Below are 23,646 nucleotides of genomic sequence, written 5' to 3'. Positions count from 1 at the left end.
AGAAGAAGGACTGGACAAGGGGTGGGTGTTTTGTGCTTGTGTGTCTACTTGTCAGCCTGCCTCAAACTCTTCCCTCCAACCCTGCAGGGCGGGCCTGGACTGAAAGGCAACGAGGGACCCGCCGGACCCCCAGGACCCGCCGTGAGTGTTTCCTCCCGCCCCCCGGCCCTGAGGCACCGACCCAAAGCACGCCCTGCAGCCACAACTCTGCCCTTCTCCTTGGCACCTCCTGACCTGCCGACTGAGCTCTGCACATGCCCCCGAGACCACATTCACCCCCGTATCTAGGAAGAAGTTCAGTTCTTCCCCAGTTTCTCATTGCCCCCCTCACAGTCTTCCATTCAGCTCTCCACATTTTGCAGCAATTTGTGTGCTTTTTTTTTTTTTAAAAAAAAAGCACAATAGTTTATCATCAGAGGAATTTTTGTCGCCAGCCTTTTCCCCCCAGCCTACAGAAGAGCACCTGCAATTAAAATAGAGAATAAATAAGCCCACTGAAACATTTCAATAGTGGAGAGTCAACCCAGGTGGGGAGGGGAATTTCTGTCTACATGGGTCTGTCGTCGTCTCCATGTTGGATCTTGTGTTTGGCGAGAGTCTGCGTCAGCTTAGAGCATCCCACTGTGCTGGGGTAGTGCAGGGTGGCTCCAGCAGAGGTGCTCTGGGTGTGAGCCCCTTTTCCCCATCACTCAGCCTCCCTTCAGGACCCTCTTTTCATCTTGCCTTCCAGGGATCCCCAGGGGAAAGGGGGGGCCCAGGGCCAGGTGGCCCCATCGGACCCCCAGGAAGACCAGGCCCTCAAGGACCCGCTGGCTCGGCTGGGGAGAAAGGCGTGCCTGTGAGTAGGGGGGAAGGGGCAGGACTCATGGGTCTTCTTGGGAGGAAGGGAGGGTGGAGGAAAGGCAAGCAGAGCGGGGAGAGGGGCAGATGGTGGGGTACAGCAGAGGGGACCCCCCAAGTTTTTCTGGAGAGAGGGGGAATGTAATAAGGACCCCTCAACACTCCCTGGATTCCTGGGTCATGTTGATTAGAATCCTAGAATTGTAGACTTGGAAGGGACTGCCAGGGGTCATCCAGCCCAACCCCCTTCAAGACAAGAATTTGGTAGAAGAGACACAGAAACTCCAAGTGGCGCTTGGGGTCAAGAACTCTGGGGCGCCCCTGGGAAAGGGGGGTGGGCGGTTGAGATTCCGGCGTGAGTCTCGGGGGCCCCCCTCCTCACTTTCTCTTTTCTCCCCCAGGGCGAGAAAGGTCCCATTGGCCCCGCAGGCCGCGATGGCGTCCAGGGCCCCGTCGGGCTGCCTGGCCCCGCAGGACCTCCGGGGGGCCCAGGTGAGGATGGCGACAAGGTAAGAGTCCGGAGCGCGTCTCCGCTGCCCATTGCCCCAGCCTCTGGGCTGGGCCTCCCCGGCTCACTCTCTCGTTCTCTCTCTCCACAGGGCGAAGTGGGCGATCCTGGCCAGAAGGGCGGCAAAGGAGCGAAAGGGGAGCACGTAAGTTGGGGTCCTCTTGAGACCTGCGGGGCAGGGCCACAAAATGCGTTGGGTGGGGCTCTGCCTCTCCTGCTTCTCCATCCATGCCATTCGCCTCTTTTTCTTCTTCCCTGCAGGGGCCACCGGGACCCCCTGGCCCACTGGGTCCTCTCGGGCAACCAGGAGCCGCCGTAAGTCCTCAAGTTCATTTTGCCACCTTGTGTCTGGGGTCATTCAGGAATTTTAAGAATGCCCCCCCCCCCAAAAATCAGCACAGTTATGGTTGGTCATATTCAATATAGTGGCCAGTTTTATCTGAACAGATGGTTGCCTCCAGCTAAATCTCCAAACTTTTGGGGGCAGCCACACTAGTTCAATAAGCTTCCCATCATACCCTGTCAAAAGCATTTTCCAGAAGAGCGGTTTGCGCGATCCACTAAGGAAGAAGCAAGATGAAATTTGAAACCATCATGAAGAATTGGGTCTCATTCAGAAGAAAAGGAAACTGGTTTAGTTGAGAGTGATTTAGTTGTGATTCCCGCATTGTTTTTTTGGGGGGTTCCAGCTTGGGTGACCCTTGGGTGCTCTTTCTATGATTCTTGTCTTTCACCCTTCAGGGCGCAGACGGAGAGCCTGGAGCGAGGGGCCCCCAAGGCCACTTTGGCGCAAAGGGGGATGAGGGAACCCGAGGGTTTAATGGCCCCCCAGGGCCCATCGGCCTGCAGGTACGCCCAGGGACACCCTGAACGGAGGGTCACACCTCTCCTCCCCCCGTCCAACCCTCCAACCTGCACCCAATTCCCCACTTGGTCATTTAGCCCCCTGGGTGGCCTTAGACCAGTCACTCTCTCCCCACCTAACCTACTTCACAGGCCTGTTGTGGGGGTGAAACGGGGGGGGGGATCATGTACTACCCCACCTCAAACTCTGCAGAGGAATGAAGGCGGGAGAGAGATGTCATGACAAATAACCACAATTGATCTTGCCTCTTGACAGGGTCTGCCTGGACCATCTGGGGAAAAGGGGGAGACGGGCGACGTGGGGCCCATGGTAAGTGCTGCCCCCCTGCCCCTTTTCTCTCTCTCTCTCTCTGTTCCAAGGCACCCCAATGCTGTTTTTTCTCTATATTTTTATTTCTATTTTAAAATATATACATTTCACTGATTTTACAATCATTTTGACATTTTAAAACTTGGTTTCCTTCCCCCCTCTTGCTGCAGTTCCTTAAATTTATTTTTTATATCTTCTGCATGTCCAAATTCATTTAATTTACTAATTTATTTATCTTATTTAAATATATACTCTTATGTAAGTGCAGGTTATTACAATTAACCCTGCCAGTGTTCTTATCTGTCTACAATTTATCTGTAAATATTCAATAAACCATTTCCGCTCTTTTATAAAAAGTTTGTTATCTTTATTTCTTATTCTTCCGGTAAGTTTCACCATTTCTTCATATTCCATAAGTTTTTGTATCCATTCTTTGTTTGCTGGGACTTCTTCTTCTTTCAATTTCTGGGCAAGTAACATTCTTGCTGCTGTAGTTGCATACATAAATAAGTTTCTCTACAATTTAGGTAGTTCAGTCCCTATACAGGCACCTCTAATGGTGGTGTTTTGGGGTTCCTGTTCCTAACTGCATTGCAGTTTCCCACTGGGGTACTTGGTTGGCTCTTTGGCAACTAACCCAGCTGCCAGGCCCTTCTCATCTTCCTGTGGAACCTCCAGGCCCAGCAGCAGTCTATCTCGATTCCTAGGTTCTTTGGAGCATTTGAGCACTGTGAGGACAGGAAGGGGGCCTTGATGTTTCCTCTTGGGCCTGACCCAGCTGATTTGGAGCTCTTCGGCTCTTTTTACATACATATCTGCCGGACGGCTGGGTTGCTGCCTTGACCAGGCGTGGCTGACTTGTGGCCTGCAGGCCAGAGCTGCCCCATGGGAAGTGGCTTCCCAGCTGCTACAGCTTTACCCCCTGATCAGATTTTCTTGGATTTTGGCTTATCTGCTGGCTGCCTGGCAACGCTCTGGGCACCTTCCAACTCTCCCTCTCCTTGAGAGTTAACAGTGTCTTCCCTGGAAAGGAGGGAGGCCGGGCTGTCCTTTCCAGACTCTGACAGCCAGCTCTCATCTGCAGAGTCGGCCCCTTGCTTGCTTAGCTCAACTTCTGAGGCCGACTCTTCTGCTGTGCTCAGGGGGGCCACGTTCCTGCAGGCCAGTGCTGCCCCATGGGAAGTGGCTTCCCAGCCACTACAGCTTTACCCCCTGATCAGATGCGGACATAAAAGATCCCTCCGCCTGCTCTTGACCGATCCCCATGGGCCATCTGTCAGGGATGCTTGAGATTCCTGCCTTGTGGGGGTGGAGTAGATGACCCTCGGGGTCCCTTTATCATTGCTGTGGTTCTATGATCTTAGTGTGAAGACCAGAAGGGTGAGATTGGGGACTAAGCCCTCTGCCTGCTCTTGAAGAGGTGAAACTGTGTGTCGCCCCTTTGAGTTTGGGAGCCTAAGAATAAGGGGGGGCATCTTTTTCTGAATATTATGGAAATGAAAGCAACGGGGGTCTCTTGCTCCCCTCCCTTTTCTGCCTGTCAAAAGCAGAGTGTTTGCTAAGAGCAGCACATTGGTCCTTGAGTCGGACCTGAGCATCAATCACCCACATAGCGGGGCTCAGGTGCTAATAATAAATACACTTCTCCATGCAGGGACCCCCCGGACCCCCCGGACCACGTGGCCCAGCCGGACCTTCTGGAGCAAATGTGAGTGTATTTCTCCTTACACCCCCCCCCCACAACTGCTACACCACCACTGCCCATTAACTGATATTCAGCATGGACTTCTAGTCTAACAGTTTGGGGTCTCTTTTTCCTTCCCACACAGGGTCCCCAAGGCCCGCCAGGCGGCGTAGGAAACCTTGGCCCCCCAGGACAGAAGGTGAGTGGCTGGGAGGCAGGACTCCTGGGTCCTTTGGGGAGCGTAGTTGGGAGTGGGTCCTGGGAGCCAGTATCCCTGTGTGTTCTGAAAAGCGAATCTGGTTTCCCTGGAGCAAGAAGGGAACGAGGAGGAAGCAGCTGGAGGGAATGACTCCTGGCTTCGGTTGTCTCTATACTAATGCACAGGGCATGGGAAATGAACAAGATGAACATCCAACTGTACGATCCGATGATGCAATGAGTAGGGTCTCTGTGTGTGTTTGGGGGTCTGGGGATGAGTGGGTATTGATCTCCTCTTCCTTGTTCTTGGTTCTCTGGATGGCAGATGAGCTGTGAGTCTCTCAAACGGATCCCCCCCCTTAGGGATCTCGCTCCCCAGATATTCATGATCCCTTCCAAATCCCCCCAATTGCCCCCACTAACTAATGAAAGCTCTCTTGAGCCTATTATATTATATTCACTGTTCCCAAGTCTATTTACAATGGGGGGCGTTGTCCTGGAGAGAACCTCAGGGGCCAGGTTGAGAGGTCTGGAGGGCCTGAGATTCAAAATGAGTAAAAATACACACACTGGCTTGGAATAAATGAAGAATGGAGGATGGGAAGAGCTTTGGATAGGACCAGACCCACACCGACACTGCCCTAAATATCCTTCTGTCGTTTCAGGGTGAGGCAGGAGAGCCGGGAGGTCCTGGTGTCCCTGGAGAACCTGGTGGCAAGGTAAGAGGCCCCCTCCCCCTCCCCTGCCCCATCCACCACCTCTGCCACCACCATTGCGACACCTGTCCTGCCCAGCACCCCTGATGGGATTGATTGACAGGAGTGAAACCCGCGTCCTGGTGAGGGACAGGGGAGAAGAATTTGATTCTCTCCCCATTTGAGGGCAAACCACCTCAACTCCCCAAAACCATACGGGGACCAAAGCGCAGAAGAAGCACCCTTTGAAATGTTGTGTTGCAACAAGGTGCCCCAGCTAACTCATCTACACGAGGGGGCAAAGATCAGTGCAAAACAACAGGAAAAAATGGGCAATATTGGGGGGGGGGGTTGTCCATTAACATCTTAGAGACCAACTAAGTATGTTCTGGGTAAAAGCTTTCGTGTGCCTGCACACTTCTTCGGATACCAGCTGTGCATGCACATGAAATTCTTAGTTGGTCTCTAAGGGGCTACTTAGAGGGTGGCGCTTTGGTTAAACCACAGAGCCTAGGACTTGCCAATCAGAAGGAAGGTCAACGGCGTTTTCATGCGCTGCTCTGGTTCACCAGAAGCGGCTTTGTCATGCTGGCCACATGACCCGGAAAAACTGTCTGCGGTCAAAGGCCGGCTCCCTCGGCCAATAAAGCGAGATGAGGGCCCAATCCCAGAGTCGGCCACGACTGGACCTAATGGTCAGGGGTCCCTTTACCTTTACATTTAAGGGGCTACTGGACAATATTTTTACTTATTTCAACTGCATCAGACCAACATGGCTACCCACCTGAATGGGCAATATTGTTATCAATTCATTTAATTTGTGTCCTGCCCTTCCTTGCTTTGTGCCAGAGGAAGTCGCTTTGCCAAAATTTGTGGGTTAGGCACAAACGGCGTGCAAAAATCCCTGTGGGGGGAGAAATTTGTACTAAAATACTGATGGGAAGGACTTTGGGGGAAAAAAATGTGGGGAAACGTGGGGAAGCAGGCTAAAGATCGGAGAAACGGGAAAACCGGAACTTGTACATTTGCCAGTCCCTGATCCAGGTTCCCCGTACAGAACTTTAATATCGGACATTTTCCCTCCTGGCCCCTAAAATCCTTCATGGCCCTCCATAGACGCTTCCTTCCCACAGATGCAAACGACCCACTGCCTAATCTCAGTGTTTCAGTAGTAGATAGGTAGCCGTGTTGGTCTGCCATAGTCAAAATAAAAAAATTCCTTCCAGTAGCACCTTAAAGACCAACTAAGTTAGTTCTTGGTATGAGCTTTCGTGTGCATGCACACTTCTTCAGATATCTGAAGAAGTGTGCATGCACACGAAAGCTCATACCAAGAACTAACTTAGTTGGTCTTTAAGGTGCTACTGGAAGGAATTTTTTTAATCTCAGTGTGACCACCTTTTTCTCTGCCCCTATTCAAGACCCAAATTTAAGGGCTTGGTTGCTGGACCAGGCAAAAAAATCCTTCTGGTGTCTCCTGCAGTGGCCAATCCAGCCCCCCCTGCCCTCCCCAGAGTCCCCCCCCCCACAGCCCCTGGCATTTGGAGGGTAGACTGCCCCTGGAGCTAGAAGCCCCACTGAGCCATTTTGCCTGACTGCCATTCCTCTCCCTCTAGGGCCCACGGGGAGAAAGAGGAGAGAAAGGCGAGGCTGGAGCTGCTGGCGTGGCCGGGCCCCCTGGCGGGAAGGGCCCCCCCGGAGACGACGGCCCCAAAGGGAACCCCGTAAGTGGTACTGCAGAGAGAGAGTGGGGCGAGTCCTGCCTTGCCGGGGTTGGGCTAGATGACCCTCAGGGTCCCTTCCGACTCTGCAATTCTGTGATTCTCTGTTTCTATCTCCACTTGATTTCATTCCTTTCTTGGGGGGAAGTTCCTTAAAATTGGAAAGGGGGCTGTCATTGAATGGGATGGAAAAGGTAAAACGAAGCCGTGTGTCTGTTGGGAAGGAACAGCTGGGCAACCGGGAGCGAGGGCTTAATCTCTTTTTTTAAATATATCTTTATTAATTTAAAATAAATACAGTTATGAGGAAACAGACGTACATACAAGTAAACAAACATACAATCCAACAAAAAACAACAGAAAAATCAAGCAAACCACCACACTATAAAATACAAGAAGGTTAATATAATTATCATCCTATATACTCCTGATACTGAACACAATTATAAAACTTACAGAGAAGAAATTTAAAACTGACTTCCAATTAATCTCACTGTACTTTATCTATCCATTACAGTTACATATTTCTTATATAATTTCTTTTTACCTCCCTACAAACTTATATTTATACAGTACAGGGATCAGTCTAATTCTGCCAAGATGTTTCCTTTTATTCCCGAGTTTTCCAAAGATTCTTTAAAGATTCCCCCAATCCTTATAGACTTTTTGTTTTGATTGGCCTAATCTCTATCTCTCACTTTTTTAGGGTCCAGTTGGTTTCCCCGGAGATCCGGGACCCCCTGGCGAAATGGGACCTCGGGTGAGTCATGGGACCCCTTTCCCTAGGAGCCCCCACAGAAGGGCCAGGATCTGACCCGGGGGCTGACCGTGACTTTGTTCCCCTCCTTCCAACAGGGCCAAGACGGAGCCAAAGGCGACCGGGGAGAAGACGGAGAGCCGGGAGAGGCGGTAAGCGCTCTAGGTCTGGCCGGAAAGAGGTTCCGGGTCATCTTCTGCTGGGTTTGGTTCCAGGCATGATGCCTCCTGCGAATTCACCCCCCTCTTTCCCCAACGGCGAAGGGTCTCCATCACCTTCTTGGCTTCCCAAGACGTCCTTCTGCCAGAGTTGCCTTCCCCTTCTTTGTCTTCTTCCCAATTCCACTCCTCCTCGTCCAGCGTGACCCCCTTCCCTTTCTCCCCCTTCCAGGGCTCTCCAGGACCCACTGGTGAGAACGGACCCCCCGGCCCGCTTGGCAAGAGGGTGAGTGGAGAGGGAGGGGCCTCATCCAGTCCAACCTCAAGAGGGTCCAGGCCCTTGGGCTTCGGGGGCCAGAGAGAGAGGGGCCCCTGTGCCTGGGGGCCAGCTTGGCATCTCTCTGAGCCCGGTGCCTCCCCATCTCTCTCCACAGGGTCCGGCCGGCACCCCAGGCCCCGAAGGACGTCAAGGGGGGAAAGGCGCCAAGGTGAGTTACCTGGTCGCCAGGTAAATGGAAGGGGAAGCCGGACAGGGAGGTGGCTTGGCTACCCTAAAGAAGAAACTATGGGATATCAGAGGAGTCAAACAGGCCCGTGTGTGTGTGTGTGTGTGTGTGTGTGTTGTGTTATACCTTTCTGTTTTCCATGTGCTCTTTTAATATTTGAATTTATTTGCCCTGCCCTCTAAATTCCCAGGGCAGGGGTTAGAACAACTGAAATATACTTTTACTGCTCTTTCATTTTTTAAAAAAAGAGATTTAGTTGTGATTCCTGCATTGCATGACCCCTGGGCATAGCTGTCAACATTTCCCTTTTTTTAAGGGAAATTCCCTTATTCCGAATAGGATTCCCCGCAAGAAAAGGGGAAAGTTGACAGCTATGCCCCTGGGGTTCCCCTCCAACTCTGCAGTTCCATTATTCTTAACCTCCCTCCCTCCAGGCTAATCCTACTGCCAAAACTCCTTCAAGGACTTCCATTTCCCCAGCCACTCCACATCCTGGTCGCTCTCCTTTGGCGCTCTGCAGGGCAGCATAATCCCAGTGCACGTCTACTCAAGAGTAAGCCCCGGAGAGGCCCACGCAGAAGTAATTGCTAGGTGGCAGGATTGTGGCCTGAGGCCATTCCTCCTGCCCCGGAGGGATTTGTAGCTGGTTTAGGATGGATCTCTCAGCTGCAATTAAAAAACAGAAAACAAAACCCTGAGCTGTAATTTCAAAAGATTACGGGGCGATGGCTGCAAACCGCTTGGGGCTGCGAAAGAACAGAAATAAAATCCCCTGCCGAGATGAAGTTGGAGTCCTCCCTCGCTTAGGCCACCTTGATTATATATTTCATGGAAATGCAGGCTATAAATTCTCGAAACGGATAAACAGCGAAAGAGGGCTTGGAAACGAGGTGCTCTGTTGTTTTTTAAATAGAACAGCAAAGTTCTGGGATCTTTATCTATCTCTTAGGACAGCAACGCACCAACTTGCACACCTGACACCATCGCTAAACAGCTGTGGGAGACGGAGGTGTTTTGCTCTTCCCAGAAAGCACAACTCAAAAGCCCCACAAGGACCAGTTAGCTGTGATTGCACGGGGTTGGGATAGATGACTCTTGGGGTTCCCATTCCAGCCCTACAATTCCTGATTTCCCCTCTCAGGAGATAAAAATGTTTTTGCATATGTTGGAAGCTGTCCAGAGTGGCTGGGGTAAAATTATTATTATTATTATTATTATTATTATTATTATTATTATTATCATCATCATCATCAGAGTGGCTGGGGTAAAATTATTATTATCATCATCATCATCATCATCATCACCACCACCACCACCACCACCATTGTCATCATCTCAGTGTGCAAGAGTGGCCTTTGTTTACAAATCTGACAGTCCGTTTCCAGGAAAACGAGTTGCTTCAGGGACTTCGGTGTAGTTTCTTAAAAAACAATTATCATTTGGTTTTACAAATCTGTTCACATTCAAAATCACAAATAATAAAAAATTACACAAGATTCTTCCGAATCTCTGGACTGCCCTCCACGGGTTCTGTAATTAACCTTTCCAACTGCATATTGTAAATCACTCTAATTTGTCAGTTGTCCAAAGTCCGTGTAACATTGCAAGAGTTATTTAAGACCTGCTATAGACGCCAAATGCTTACAGTGGTCTCTCAAGTATAATATTAATTTCCCCCATTCTTCGTTGAAGTTTTGATCCTCCTAGTTTCTGATTTCCCCATTCATTTTTGCCATCTCTGCATAGTCCAACAGCTCGGTCTGCCATTCCACGCTGGGACCGACTTGGGTGCAGTTTCAACAGGCTGGGACAGACTCCCCTCCCACCATAATTTTGATTATTTTTAGATGAAACACAGCCTGGGGACTTTGTGGCTTTGGAGGGAAGGGGGTGTGTGTGTCTCTCTCTGTGTGTGTCTAATTTTCTCCCTGCTGGCTTTCCCTCATGCAAATCCCAACCCCACCTCACTCAAAATCCCCGGCTGGGGAAACACAGCCAGATGGGTGGAGTGTAAATAATAAATTATTATTATTATTTCACTGTTGGGGCTCATGCATAACTGGCAGCCCCCAAACTCCACCCAGCCCAGTTGCAGATAGGTAGCCGTGTTGGTCTGTCATAGTCAAAATAAAAAAAATTCCTTCCAGTAGCACCTTAAAGACCAACTAAGTTATTTCTTGGTATGAGCTTTCGTGTGCATGCACACTTCTTCAGATACACTGAAACAGAAGTTGCCGGATCCTTCTATATACCCAGCCCTTTATTCCCTTTCCCACTTACAATAAAGTCGGACGCCTCACCCATCCACATTTTAATTCAAGGACTGTTGGGTGGGGTGGGGTTTTTTTTTTGTTTTTTATTGGTAAAGATTTTCATTTCCTTTTATAAGTCGTATAAGAATGGATGAAAATCAAAAGATGGAAAACTGTGAAATCAGGGGTTGGACTAGATGACCCTCAGGGTCCCTTCCGATGCCATGATTCTATGATTCTTTGATACTGCTGTTCGGTGAATGTATTATTTAGTTGTGAACTACTCTGTTTATTTACTTATAGTTAATAATAATAATTGGTATGCCGCCCTTCCTCCACAGATCTAAAGGCGGTTCACAACATAAAAATGCAATACAAAAACCACAAAATACAGAATAAATCCTGCTTGCTGGTTTTCCTTTTGGAGGATCTGTTTAGCCTCTGTAAGAACGGGCTGCCAGACTGTGTGAATGAATGAAATTTATTCTTACGGTCACAGACCAGTTCCGGCTCACTTACAATACCAGGAAAATCATAAAACACAACAGGAATACATTGAATTGCAATTGGGTATAACAGAGACAATTCAGATATAGCGGCAGATTTATATATATTAAATCTTGATCATTAAAATATAACCTAAAATTGTCATTTAAAACCTTAGTCATTTTGGTAGTACAGCTCGGTCCCTAAGTTTTATGGCAGTCGCACAGAATTTGGCCACCCTGAGCGTGATCTCTAGATCCTTGTCCTCTAGCAGGAGTTTTAGACACTGAAGTTCGGACCCATTTGGAGATTTTGGTATAACCGGAGTGATAAATACCGAGCGTATATCCCCGTAGAAACGGCAGCATGGAATAGCAAGAAGGAAAGCAACTGGGTTGTGCGTCTGGGCAAATGCAAAAATATTCCGAAACAGAAGTGAGGGGGCGGGGATTGGCCGGTTTGTGAACTTGTCGAGTCAGAAGGGACCCCCAGGGTCATCCAGCCCAACCCCCTGTGACCTTCTTCCCCTTCCCTCTCTAGGGAGAGCCAGGAGCGCTGGGAGCCCCAGGGAAGACGGGGCCCGTGGGCCCTCAGGGACCCCCGGGAAAGCCAGGGACGGACGGACTGAGGGGCCTCCCCGGATCAGTGGTAAGGAGACCGACCTGGACGCCGGGGTTCTGTGGGAGGGGCCGGGTGCGCATGTGTGTGTCCGCTGAAGTGGGGCTCAGTTGGGGCCCCCTCGTGTGGCACCAGGGGAGCCTCAATGACCCCCACCAGTGGGGAGGGTTGGTGTCTTGTGGTCCTCCAACCACGTCCCGTTGCAGGATCCTGGAGAGTTTGTGGGGAGCGTACGGGGTGTCAGGGAAGGGGCCTCTGGTGGGGACATGTCTTCTCCTTCTGGGGTGGTTTGTCCACCTTTGGCCCCCACCTTGTTGGCCTGGCTCAGGGGTCACAATCCCGGGAAACGGTGAGGGGAGCTGAGGGGTCTCAGACCCTCGGAGTTGGGGGCTCTGGCGGGACCAAGTCCAACCTTCAAGAAGGCAGTGGAGGAAGGAAAACAACATGGCGGCAGGTTGCGAGGAGGTTTTTGCGGTTATCAGGAAAGCCGATCCGAGAACCATCCCGTTTTTGTTTTTAATAATGCTGTGTTGCTCTTAATATTCTGTTGGAAGCTGCCCAGAGCAGCTGGGGAAACCCAGCCAGATGGGCGGGGTATAAATAAATTATTATTATTATTATTATTATTATTATTATTATTATTATTATTATTATTATTATGGTGCCAAAATTATGGCTGAAGGTGGTCTCCGTAGAAACTGCTACAGCCAATGCTTAGTCTACGGGGTATTTTTATGTTTAGTAGATAATCCATTGGTTTTTGGATCGATTCTAATTTTCCTGAAATAAAGCAAAGACCAGAATGGAAGGTGGTTGAAATCTCTACGCTTCACATGGTTGCTTCTAAATGCTAGAAATAAAGTATGTTCAATCAGGATAAAAAATAGAAGGCACAGTGGACGCTCGGGTTGTGAATGTGATCCGTGTGGGATCCACGTTTGCAACCCGCAGCGGCACGTCTCCGCATGCACGGGTTGCGATTCAGTGCTTCTGCGCATGTGCAAAGAGCGATTCAGCGCCTCTGCGCATGCGCGAGCGCCGAAACCCGGAAGTAACCTGTTCTGGTACCCAGCTGCAGCGGCCGTTGTGATTCTCCAGCAGTTGAAGAAGATGCGTTGGGGGATACATTGCAGCAGGGAGGGGAGGGGCCTGGTGGGCGGGGCCAGAGCAAAAGTGGGCGGAGCACTGGGCGCTTTGAAGGGCGGGGCTGTGTGAGGCCCCCGAGGGCCACCTAGAGAGGCTGGGAAGGGCTGCCTTTGGGCACTGGATTTCCCACCCTGACTGAACTCTTTTGCCCCCCTCCCTGTCTCTTCCAGGGGGCACAGGGCAAGCCAGGAGCGACCGGCCAGGCTGGGCCCCCGGGACCAGTGGTGAGTGTCTGGGGTCTTCTCCATGGCCGGGGGGGGGGGATGGTGGGTGGTGTGACAGCCTATGGGGAGAGAGCTAAGGGTCCCAACTGTTGGGCCTCTCGCAGCTGGATGACCTTTGGGTTCCTTTCTGACTCTACTATTCTGTGGTTCTTCCTGCAGGGCCCCCCCGGCTTGCCTGGGCTGAGAGGTGACTCTGGACCCAAAGGAGAGAAGGTAAGGCGAGGGTTCCCTCCGCAGATAGGGGGCAGTTGCTTCTCTGTTTGCCCCCAAGAAGTCCATGCCACACCATCACTTTGGTCTCTTAAGTGGTGAACATCAAACTCAGTCAGTAGAAAAGGGACAGTTGGTCAGGGAGACCTCTGGCTAGGAAGCTTCTCCTCGGTGTTCGATGGGCAAAAATGGACAAATGCAGGCCCGGTTTAATCTGCGGAAAAATGTAGCTTGAGATGGGTGCTTTCCAGGTTTCTCTTGGGGGAGTGAAATTGACTAGACCACAAGTGGCTTGGGATCTGGAAAGTAACTAGATTGCAGGTCAGTTGCAAACTGGGAATGGATGAAATCATAAATCGCTTGCAAGCCAGAAAACTGACTACACCGTATTTCAATTGCAAACCGGAAATTAACTAGACCATAAATTGCTTGTGATGTGGAAATTGGCTGGACCGTAAGTCGCTTGGGATCCTCAAAAATTGACTAGGCTCCAGGTTGCATGCTATCTGGAAATGAACTAGACCGTAAGTGACTTGAGATCTAGAAATTGACTAGACAGTAAGTGACTTGAGATCTAGAGATTGATTAGACCCTCAGTGACTTGGGATCTAGAAATTGACTAGACCCTCAGTGACTTGGGATCTAGAGATTGACTAGACCGTAAGTGACTTGGGATCTAAAAATTGACTAGACCCTAAGTGACTTGAGATCTAGAGATTGACTAGACCCTCAGTGGTTTGTGAAGTGGTCCAGTCCATTCCCCCCTCCACCTGCCCTGGTGCCCCTCCAGTAAGTGCTTCCTCCCCCCACAGGGACACCCCGGTCTCATCGGCCTGATCGGACCCCCAGGAGAACAAGGGGAGAAGGGAGACAGAGGCCTGCCTGGCCCACAAGGCACCGCGGGGCAGAAAGGAGAAACGGTGAGTGTTTGGGGGCAGAGATGTGGGGCAGGCGGGATCCAAATAAAACCAGAACAAAAAAAATGGAGCCATCAGGGAAACGCCAACAGGAAACACAGGATGAAGGAGAATTTGTGGCCAGGCCTCCATTCAGGAGAAGTCTGCCTGCCTGCCTGTCAAGGATTCCTTCGCTGGGATTTCTGCTCTGCGAGGGGTTGGACTAGATGACCCTCGGAGGTCCCTTCCAACTCTAGGATTACACAGAAACAACCCTCCGTCCTACGTTTTGTCGACACCCACCTGAGTCTTCCTCCAAACATACTTTTGCACCACCACTTGTTTCTTTTCGCTGTTTAATTTGTTTTATTTTTTTGATTCTGTATCCTTAGGGTGAGTGAAGGGTGAGCAGTGGATAAACGAACAGGAATAAAAATGCAGATAATTTGTCGTTGTTACCTGTCTGCAGGTTTTATTGCCTTTAAAGGTTTCTCCATGAATAATCAAGACCAAAATCTTCTAGTGGAGCCGATCCAGTCGCCACAAAGAGGGAGAGAAGGGTGGGGGAGGGGACATGGGGGGGGAGAAGCCGGGTGGGGGTCTTCTGTGCCTATAGCATGGGGGGAAGGTTGCAGGGACTGGCAGCAAGGCAGGAGAGCCAGCTAGGGCTCCTGGGTCCCCTGAGATGGCATGGTCTTGCCCGACTGACCCTTTTTCTCTCTGTTTCCCCCCACAGGGAATCCCTGGTCCAACCGGCCCCCTGGGACCCGCAGGACCCCCTGGTCTCCCCGTAAGTGAGCCCCCCCTTGCCCTCCCCACACCCCCTCCTGTGTGGCACCTTCTAACACCTTTAAAAAAATCATGCTTTTCAGATTTATACATTTCACAAATTTTTCAACCATTCTGACGTTTCAAAACTTGACTTCCTTCCCCCTCTTTCTGTGGCTCCTTAAATTTATTTCTAATACCTTCTGCCTATCCAAAATTAACCAGATTTGCTCGTTTATTCGTCTACTTTAAATATATAACCCTTATAGAACTGCAGGTTATTACAATAATCCTGCCAATGGTTTTATCTGTAAATATTCAATAAACCATTTCCACTCTTTTAATAAAAAGTTTGTTGTCTTGGTTTCTTAGTTTTGCGGTAAGTTTCGCCACTTCCGCATATTCCGTAAGTTTTTGTACATATTCTTCCTTTGCCGGGACTTTTTTCCGTTTTGAGGGCAAGTAACATATCTAATTGATTTTTGACTTTTATTGTTAATCATGTTTTTATATTGTATTTTATGCTGTTTTTATAATTAAGTATTTTAAAGTGTTTTAAATTTGTTGTTAGCCGCCCTGAACCAGGCTTTTGAACCAGGAAGGGCAGGGTATAAATAAAAATTTATTATTATTGTTGTTATTGCCACAGTAGTCGTGTACATGAATAAGTTTCTATACGGTTTGGGTAGTTCTGTCCCTGTAATTCCCAAAAGGAAAGCTTCTGGTATTTTTTACAAAGGTTATTTTGAACATCCTTTTCGTTTCATGATATATCATTTCCTCCTCTCTTCCCCAGGGTCCAGGCGGCCCCCCAGGTCCTAAAGGAGCCACGGTAAGAGCCTCCCCACACATTGAGCCCCCCCCACCTGCTTGGGGGGAGAGGCGGGGCGAGGGCGTGCCCCTCTTTCCCTCGCGTGCCACTGACATCGCCAACTTCCTTTTCTAGGGTCAAGCGGGACCCAAAGGTCAGCGAGGAGTCCCTGGTCCCCCTGGACGGCCGGTAAGAAAACCCCACACCTTCCCCACTTCCTCCCCACACCCCAGGGTCTGCTCCTCCAGCTGGGAAAGCGAAACCCTCCTGACTTGAATGGCCTAGGAAAATGTGTTGTTGTTTTTAAAAAATTATATTCATGGTAAATATTCAGGCAGTAGCGCTCGATACTCTTACTCCCAGGGTTGTGGGTTTGAGTCCCATGTTGGGCAGAAGTTGGGGGTTGGACTAGATGACCCTGGGGGTCCCTCCCAAACCTGTGATTCTGTGGTAATAATAAGAGCAGTGGACATGTTGGATTGGGTCCTGGTAACTGGGATTTCCCCACCCAGCCTCCCACACGGCTGCCCTCTGCCTTCCTCAGGTCAGCCGAAAGGAAGCCCCTCTCCAGAGTTAGACTGTGGAACCCCTTGCCACCAGGGAAGTTTTTAATGTGTGACATTTTAATGTATTTTTAATCTTTGTTGGAAGCCGCCCAGAGTGGCTGGGGAAACCCAGCCAGATGGACGGGGTACAAATAATAAATTATTATTATTATTATTATTATTATTATTATTATTATTATTACTGAGTGTGGGAATGTTCAGGGATGCAGGAGAGGATATATTGTTCGATTATAGCCTTTCCAACTTGTGTTGGAATTTTAGCAGAGTAACATTCCCCTTTTTTAAATTCGCAGCAGATGCGTTTTCTCAGGCTCACTAAAGCCTCTATAATAACTGTTCTGGTATTTCCCCCTTATTCCCTCATAAAAGAGAAGACACGACACAGTCTTCTATAAAAGTATAAAAAGGTTTACTCACACATCATTCTGTTCACAATAGGATCCCAGAAGGCAGACTTAGCTTAGAAAAGTAACATACACTTGGAAACTATTCCATAAGAAGACAGTCCCTTTGTCTTCTCTTGGCTGAAGGCCAAGAGAGCATCTTTGACTAAGCAGACGTTGCTTCTTTGATGCATGTAGTCAAAAAAAGAGAGATGGTTTTGTGCTTTTGTCGTTTACCTGCACAGTCGAGGCCACACCCACCTCCAGTCACATGCAGAGGAAGTCTGTCCCAGCCCAGAAGGAAACAGGAAGTTGACCTGCTGGCTGGACAAACATTCCTCCCCATGTGTAAACATGTTCATTCTAGGAATGTTGTACTTGACTGCTCTTGTGTTTCACATCCCACACTGAGAGGATTGGGCAAGTTCACAGCCATGCTCCAACCGCAGGAGGGGAGAGAGGGCTCTTGAGTTCGAATTCTGACGGGTGGTTCTCACGTTCTCCTGGCCAGGGACCCCCCGGAGAGGTGATCCAGCCGCTGCCCATCCAGAGGCCCAAGAAGAACAAGCGTTCGGTGGACGGCAGCCAGCTGGTGGCTGAGGAGCAGCTGCCGTCGGACGGGGCAGGCCAGGCGCCCTCGGAGGGCATGGAGGAGATCTACGGTTCCCTCAACTCCCTGCGGCAGGAGATTGAGCAGATGAGGAAGCCCCTGGGCACCCAGGAAAGCCCCGGGCGAACCTGCCAGGACCTGTTGCTCTGCCACCCGGACCTTCCTGATGGTGGGTTGGGGGGCTCAGGGTCCCCTGGAAGACAGGAGTAATAATAATAATAATAATAATAGTAATATTATTCTTTACACCCCGCCCATCTGGCTGGGTCAGGGTGGTGGTCGTCCAGCCGCACTTGAGTTGTTCTGCAACTTCCATGAGCTCCCAGCAAGCACAAGGGATGATGGGAGTTGTAGTCCAATGTCTGGAGTCACAGAAGCCGCTGGGTGAGGCTTCCCGGCCCATCCTGCCCGAGCCACCAAAGCAGCAGGTGGGAGGTGCGATTCCTGCCTCGCAAGGAGGCAGGACAAAGAGCCTTGGGTAACTCGCATAAGTGAGCCCAGCTGCATCCTTTGGGATGAAGGCAGCCCAGGATTCCTAGCCTTGTTGATGCAAGATAGAAAAGGGGAATTCCTGGAGGCAAAGATGATGAGAAAACCCCAGCAGGGATTTAAAATCTCAAAACGTGCAGCGGTTCAGCGAGGAAATACAGGCCATAACACCCCTTCCAAGTTCCTTTCAAAGTTCCCCTCTTCCCTAAGCATAGAGAGAGACCATAAATTGGGTAACCTAAAAACTGGTTTACTTACAAACTCTCCAAAGGTCAGGTCCATGTGCTTTTCCGTGCAGCATTCAGAAAAAGTTGCGCAGCTGTGAGGAATCCTTTGCTTTAAGGGAACCTCCAGACCCAGAGTTCTTGTTCTTTAGCTACTGTCAGAATTAGATGGGGGGCCCTATGGCCTCACCCAACTGCTGCTGCTGCTGCAAGGCTTTTCTGATGTTCCTTTCTCCTTTTCTTCCCACCCCCAAAATAATAATATCCAGGCGAATACTGGATCGACCCCAACCAGGGCTGCTCACGAGATTCCTTCAAGGTCTACTGTAATTTCACAGCCGGCGGAGAGACCTGCGTCTTCCCCAGCCAGGAGATTCGAGAGGTAAGAGAAATGGGATTAGATCTGTCGGGGGGACGGATGGACTTGATGACCTCTGGGGGTCCCTTCCCATTCTGCGATTCTTTGAATCTCTGCCCTCCAGAGGTTGATTTGATTGATGCTCAACTGGACCGACTGCGATGTTCACGTGACGGAAAGCCTGTTCCGAAATGATGGCTGCTGCCGTTCTTATTCTGATTCTTTACAAATGAAGGTTGCATTCCGGTATATTTCCCTCTCTCTCTCTCTCCTTTTCCCAGGTGAAAATGTCGACGTGGGAGAAAGAGAAACCTCAAACCTGGTTCAGCCAATTCCAGAAAGGCAGGAAGGTGAGGGAATTGGGATCCAGGGGGTTATTTACATGCTGTATAGTGACCCCAACAGTGTCTCTGGGGCTCTGCAGACCGAAAGGAGGAGGAGGAGGAGGAGGAGGAGGAGGAGGAAGAAGAAGAGGAAGAAGAAGAAGAAGAAGAAGAAGAAGAAGAAGAAGAAGAAGAAGAAGAAGAAGAAGAAGAAGAAGAAAGGATTTAGTTTCGCTACTTCTAGATTTCAAAAGGAAGTCATAGAAGGAAGCCATGATAAAACGGTTACAAGATATAGGTCATATTATTTGAAGACCATATGTGGTGGGAATGTAAAGAAATTAAAACATTTTGGGAAATGATATATAATGAGTTGAAGAAAATGTTTAAACTAACATTTGTAAAAAACAACACACCCAGAAGCATTCTTGTTAGGGGTTGTAGGAAAAGACCTGCCAAGGAAATTACAGAACATATTTATGTCTGCGACAACGGCGGCCACAGTCTTAATAGCACAAGGATGGAAGAACGAGGAAATCCCGACAAAAGAACAGTGGCAAGGGAAATTAATGGACTATGTGGAACTGGCGGAACTGACATACAAACTGTGAGACAAGGAGAACTGTGGCTTTAAAGAAGAATGGGAACTTTTTGCAAATTACTTAAAAAAACAACAAAATGAATTGGACTCCTTGACAGGTTTTGAATTAATAATAATAATAATAATAATAATAATAATAATAAATAAAAATACCCTGTCAATCTGATTGGGCTGCCCCAGCCGCTCTGGGCAGCTTCCAGCATAGTATAAAAACACAACTATGCATTCTTCACAGAATGCACAATTCACCTGTGGAACTCCCCGCCACAGGAGACAGGGATGCTTTGAAGGAGACAAATGCAGGGAAGAGACGGCTGCCTGTGGCCCCTGGTCGCAATGGCTCTGCTCTTCCTCCACAGCGGAGTGTGTCCAGCCCTGACTCCTTTTCTCCCCCTCGCCAGTTTTCCTACTCGGACGCCGACGGCAACCCCCTGGGCATCGTGCAGCTCACCTTCCTGCGCCTTCTGAGCGCCTCGGCCCGGCAGAACTTCACCTACCACTGCCAGCGTTCAGCCGCCTGGCACAGTCGCGGGGAGCCGGCCCCCGGGGGCTACCAGCGCGCCCTCCGCTTCCAGGGCGCCAACGAGGACGAGCTGAGCTACGACAGCAGCCCCTACGTCAAGGCCCTGCGGGACGGCTGTGCGGTGAGTCCTCCCAGCAGGGGTGGCATCGGGCGGGAGCCGGGTTCCCTGGGCACCCGGGGGCCACGCTGTGAGGACAGGAGGCAGGGTCAGACGGGCCCCTTTGGGCAGCTGATCCGGGAGGGCCCTTTGTACGCCCCGATGGAGCCTCCAGGGACAGAGGCAGACTATTCAGATTCCTTGGGGGCATTTGACCACTGTGAGAAGGGGGTCTAGGTGGGCCATTGGCCTGATCCAGTAGTCCTTATGACAGAGTGGGCTGGTGGGAGGTCACTTTACGGGAATTTGAGGGGAATTTGAAGCTTTTGCAGAGCTGAATCGATGCCCAGCCTTTACTGACCATTCTTGCAGGGAGGCTATCCGACAGCAGGGATCTCCAAACCACAAAAAGTCCAGCGTCTTTTTTAAAAAAAAAATAGTCATTTGTCATGGATGCTGTAGTAGAAATTCTGGTCATGGCACGGGGTTGGGCTGGATGACCCCCAGGACCCATCCAAATCTGTGATTCTAAAGCAAAGTTTTTGGGTTGTTGTTTTTTTAAAAAGAAATATTTCTATGCCGCTCTTTATTCAAACAAATCCCTAAGCATCTTACAAGCAAAATATAAAAATGGCATAATGGAACATCACGGATACAGCATAAATTGTATAGAATACTTAACAAATCGTCAGTAAAGCAACCACAAATAAAACAATGACTGCTCTGCTAGATCAGCGGTTCCCCAACTTTTCTGGGGGGGGGAGGGCCTGCCCCCCTGGTTCAATGAACTTACACTCCACCCAAAACAACATAATTCAGAAAAGCAGTTTGCATGAACCTCTACGATAATAATGCAACAAAATTCAAAGCAGTAGCAATAAATTGTACATTTGTTCAAAACTCAATTAAAACTATTTAGTTTAACTATGTAAAGAAAATGGATGGATTTGACCTTGTCAAAGACTTTGCCATTAGAAAAAGGAGGGTCCCCCCCCCTTTCAAATATAAATGAAGTGGAAGTAGACAATAAGACTGTAGGTTGTGTTTCATTCCCCGAAATATAATTTTATGTTACAGTTTACCATTGTTTATATTTTGAACTGGATATATACGGGGCACCAAAAAACCTTTTAGGTGCATAGGGCCTCTAAAGGTCTTTGTCTCGCAGCAGTGTTTCTGAACGCCAGAGGAAAGGTTTTTCTCGCACTCGGATCCCGCTTGCGGGTTTCCCACCACGCTGGCCAGGTTTGTCCTCACGTTCTCACGCCGTCTCCTCTCCCTCGCAGACACGGAAAGGATCGGACAAGACCGTCCTGGAGGTCCACACCCCCCAGGTGGAGCAGCTGCCTTTGACGGACGTTCGCGTGGTGGACTTTGGGGAGCCCGGCCAGAGGTTCGGGTTTGAGGTGGGGCCGGTCTGCTTCCGAGGCTAAGGCGGCGGGAACCCCCTGCGCACTTCACTGAGCCCACCCCCCGACCCCGTTTGCCCTTGGTCTCCAGAGGAACCCCCCACCCCACAAGCAGTGACGGAACAGGATCCGGCCTCTCGCCATGCCCCCCCCTCAAGACACAGCGGATCCGCCGCCAACCAATGGGAGACCGAGGAGCATCAGGGGTCCGGGGCACCAATGCAGACCAAAGAGAAGTGGACCGTTTGGGACAAGCCAGATGATATTTTATCGCCATTCCTCCTCCCCACCTCTCCTCCACGAGTAGCGGGTTACAAAGCGAAGCCCCCTCCCCAAACACACAGAGATCCCTCCCCACTGTAGCTCTTTTCCCGCTGAACCCACTACTCTAACCCCACCCCATGCCTGATCTCATGGCTGTCTGTCTCCCCCCCCCAAAAAAGCACTAAAGCAACCCTTTCCCTATTCCTTCAGGGGTCCTTGGGGAGGAAGCGATTGGGGTGGGGGGGTATATTCAACAATAATCTGCAGAATTTTCCAGTTGTAACTCCCCAGTCCCAAATCCGGTTGTTGCATTTCCCCTGTGACCCTTGCCCACCCCAGAATTGGGTGCCCTTTTTGGCTCTGTGTGGAGGCAAGAATGGGACCCTTTGACCCCACCCCTAATGGCCACTCCCACCCCCTGCTGGCCCTTGCACCCGTTTTAAGACCTCACCCGCCACCCCGTCCCAGCTCCCCAATAGATGAGTGTTTTTTGCAAAAGGGAAGCCACAAGCCTTTTCCTGGCTCTCTAGGGCAATCCCCTCACCCCTTAACAGACAGCACCAATTAAGCCCCACATTTACAGGAGGAAATAGGGGGGGGCAGATACTACAGGAACCTGCTTGTGGGCTGGAAAGAGGCAGCTGGAGTGAACAACTTTGCTTGTCTCTATCCTAATGCACAGAGCATGGGAACCAAGCAAGATGAACTCAAGCTCCCATTACAAGGTGGCAAATGCGATTGAATAGGCACTGCTGAAATCAGAAGGGCTAAACGACACTGGGTGGGGGCAAACTTGGTACAAAAGCCCCCACCCACCCAGTTCAGAGACCAAGAGCAGAGAGGGGTCCACTGACTTCCCAATGGCCGCCTCTCCCCCAAACTCTGATCATCTGCACCCTAGCCATCATTGCCCCAAACATATCTAAACTATCTTTTTTAATGATTCTAAAACTAGACACTGCCCCGGGAGACGGTTCCCCCCCTTTGCACAAATTAGTGTCCCACCAGGAATTCAGCCCCCCTCCCCCTTGCTAAACTTTCAAGCCCCTCCCCCATGTTCTGTGTGCTTCTAAGAAGCGTCTTCTGCCTCCCCAACTTCCCTTCGCCCCCAGAGCAGCTCCAAAGACCAGAAATGAAAACTGTGTGTTTTGTTTTTTGTTTTTTTTATAAAGAGAAAAATAAATAAATTAATTAATTATATTATTTAAAGGAGTGGATATAAGAAAAAGAGACTATTTTCATCTCCTGCTGCCTTTTTATTTTTACGGAAGATGGAAAAAGGCGAGTTTCACACCCAGTTTTTGGTGCTCGGGAAGTTTAAAAAAATAAATTTATTTTCTCTCGGCCGCCTGCAAAGTTCTTTCCCCCCACCCCTTCTCTCTTGAAAGGGGGTCCCCCCCCCTACACAAAAGCTCCTCCTTGGCTTTTTTGTTTTCTTAAAAAGCAAGCGAGGGGCTGCCCCCTGGTGCTGGAAGCAGGCGACCCAACCGTGTAATGTTTTGTAATTAATTGTGGAAATTGTATGGTGCCTAATAGATCATCTATAATTTTGCTGCTTTCTTTGCCTCCGTTATTATTTCCTCGCCTTTGCCCGTCCGTTGGGAGTTTCGCTTTCGTACGCCCCAATGTGCAAATAATGCAGCCTCCTGGTTGAGGGTCAACTAAAGCCTTCTGCAGGGGGTTCGAGGGAGGCGACCCCCCCAGGGGTCTCTGTGGGGCAGGGAGGGGGGACCTTGATTCCTAACGCTTCACAACAACCAGCCTCTGGATCCAGCGAACCGGTGGGCAAGCAAGGAAGATGAAGGCTGGGAGATTCGGGACAGATAAAAAGGACTTAGGCACTGTTAACCTGCGGAACCTCTTGCCACAAGTCGAAGTGACCAACTTGGATGGCTAAGAGTCCCAGTAGAGGCAGCAAATGCTTCCGAATATCGGTTGCTGGAAACCACAGCAGAGGGAGAGGGGTCTTGTTTTCGAATCCTGCTCGCTGGCTTCCCATGATAGGAATTTATTTTATCACACGATCTCAGGGCAGATTGCAGGGGTCTGGGTGGCCACTGTGAGAGCAGGAGCGGCACAAAACAAACACCGTGAAAATCCCTGAAACGAGAAGTAATCGACTAGAAACATTATTTCTTGTGGAAATA

The 23,646-nt window shown here is 49.9% G+C and overlaps 1 protein-coding gene across 1 annotated transcript in view; it reads left to right on the top strand.

Annotated features, from left to right (window-relative positions):
- The window catches only part of COL11A2 (collagen type XI alpha 2 chain), a 99,650-nt gene extending 76,600 nt beyond the window's left edge, over positions 1-23,050 (top strand). Inside the window, exons 41-67 of the mRNA XM_083491036.1 lie at positions 88-141; positions 731-838; positions 1,242-1,349; positions 1,440-1,493; positions 1,610-1,663; positions 2,090-2,197; positions 2,469-2,522; positions 4,177-4,230; positions 4,352-4,405; positions 5,070-5,123; positions 6,716-6,823; positions 7,527-7,580; positions 7,676-7,729; positions 7,968-8,021; positions 8,170-8,223; positions 11,520-11,627; positions 12,914-12,967; positions 13,127-13,180; positions 13,990-14,097; positions 14,810-14,863; positions 15,638-15,673; positions 15,788-15,841; positions 17,113-17,380; positions 18,194-18,306; positions 18,564-18,632; positions 19,608-19,850; positions 21,113-23,050. Of these exons, the coding sequence (XP_083347162.1) occupies positions 88-141; positions 731-838; positions 1,242-1,349; positions 1,440-1,493; positions 1,610-1,663; positions 2,090-2,197; positions 2,469-2,522; positions 4,177-4,230; positions 4,352-4,405; positions 5,070-5,123; positions 6,716-6,823; positions 7,527-7,580; positions 7,676-7,729; positions 7,968-8,021; positions 8,170-8,223; positions 11,520-11,627; positions 12,914-12,967; positions 13,127-13,180; positions 13,990-14,097; positions 14,810-14,863; positions 15,638-15,673; positions 15,788-15,841; positions 17,113-17,380; positions 18,194-18,306; positions 18,564-18,632; positions 19,608-19,850; positions 21,113-21,259 (2,334 nt within the window). The 3' untranslated portion in view covers positions 21,260-23,050. The remainder of the gene's footprint in view (positions 1-87; positions 142-730; positions 839-1,241; positions 1,350-1,439; positions 1,494-1,609; positions 1,664-2,089; positions 2,198-2,468; positions 2,523-4,176; positions 4,231-4,351; positions 4,406-5,069; positions 5,124-6,715; positions 6,824-7,526; positions 7,581-7,675; positions 7,730-7,967; positions 8,022-8,169; positions 8,224-11,519; positions 11,628-12,913; positions 12,968-13,126; positions 13,181-13,989; positions 14,098-14,809; positions 14,864-15,637; positions 15,674-15,787; positions 15,842-17,112; positions 17,381-18,193; positions 18,307-18,563; positions 18,633-19,607; positions 19,851-21,112) is intronic.
- The last annotated feature ends 596 nt before the right edge of the window (positions 23,051-23,646 follow it).

The sequence above is a fragment of the Podarcis liolepis genome (assembly GCF_965112155.1).
Source record: "Podarcis liolepis genome assembly, chromosome: 2".
Lineage (NCBI taxonomy): Eukaryota > Metazoa > Chordata > Lepidosauria > Squamata > Lacertidae > Podarcis > Podarcis liolepis.
This window is presented reverse-complemented; position numbering and strand designations above follow the sequence as displayed.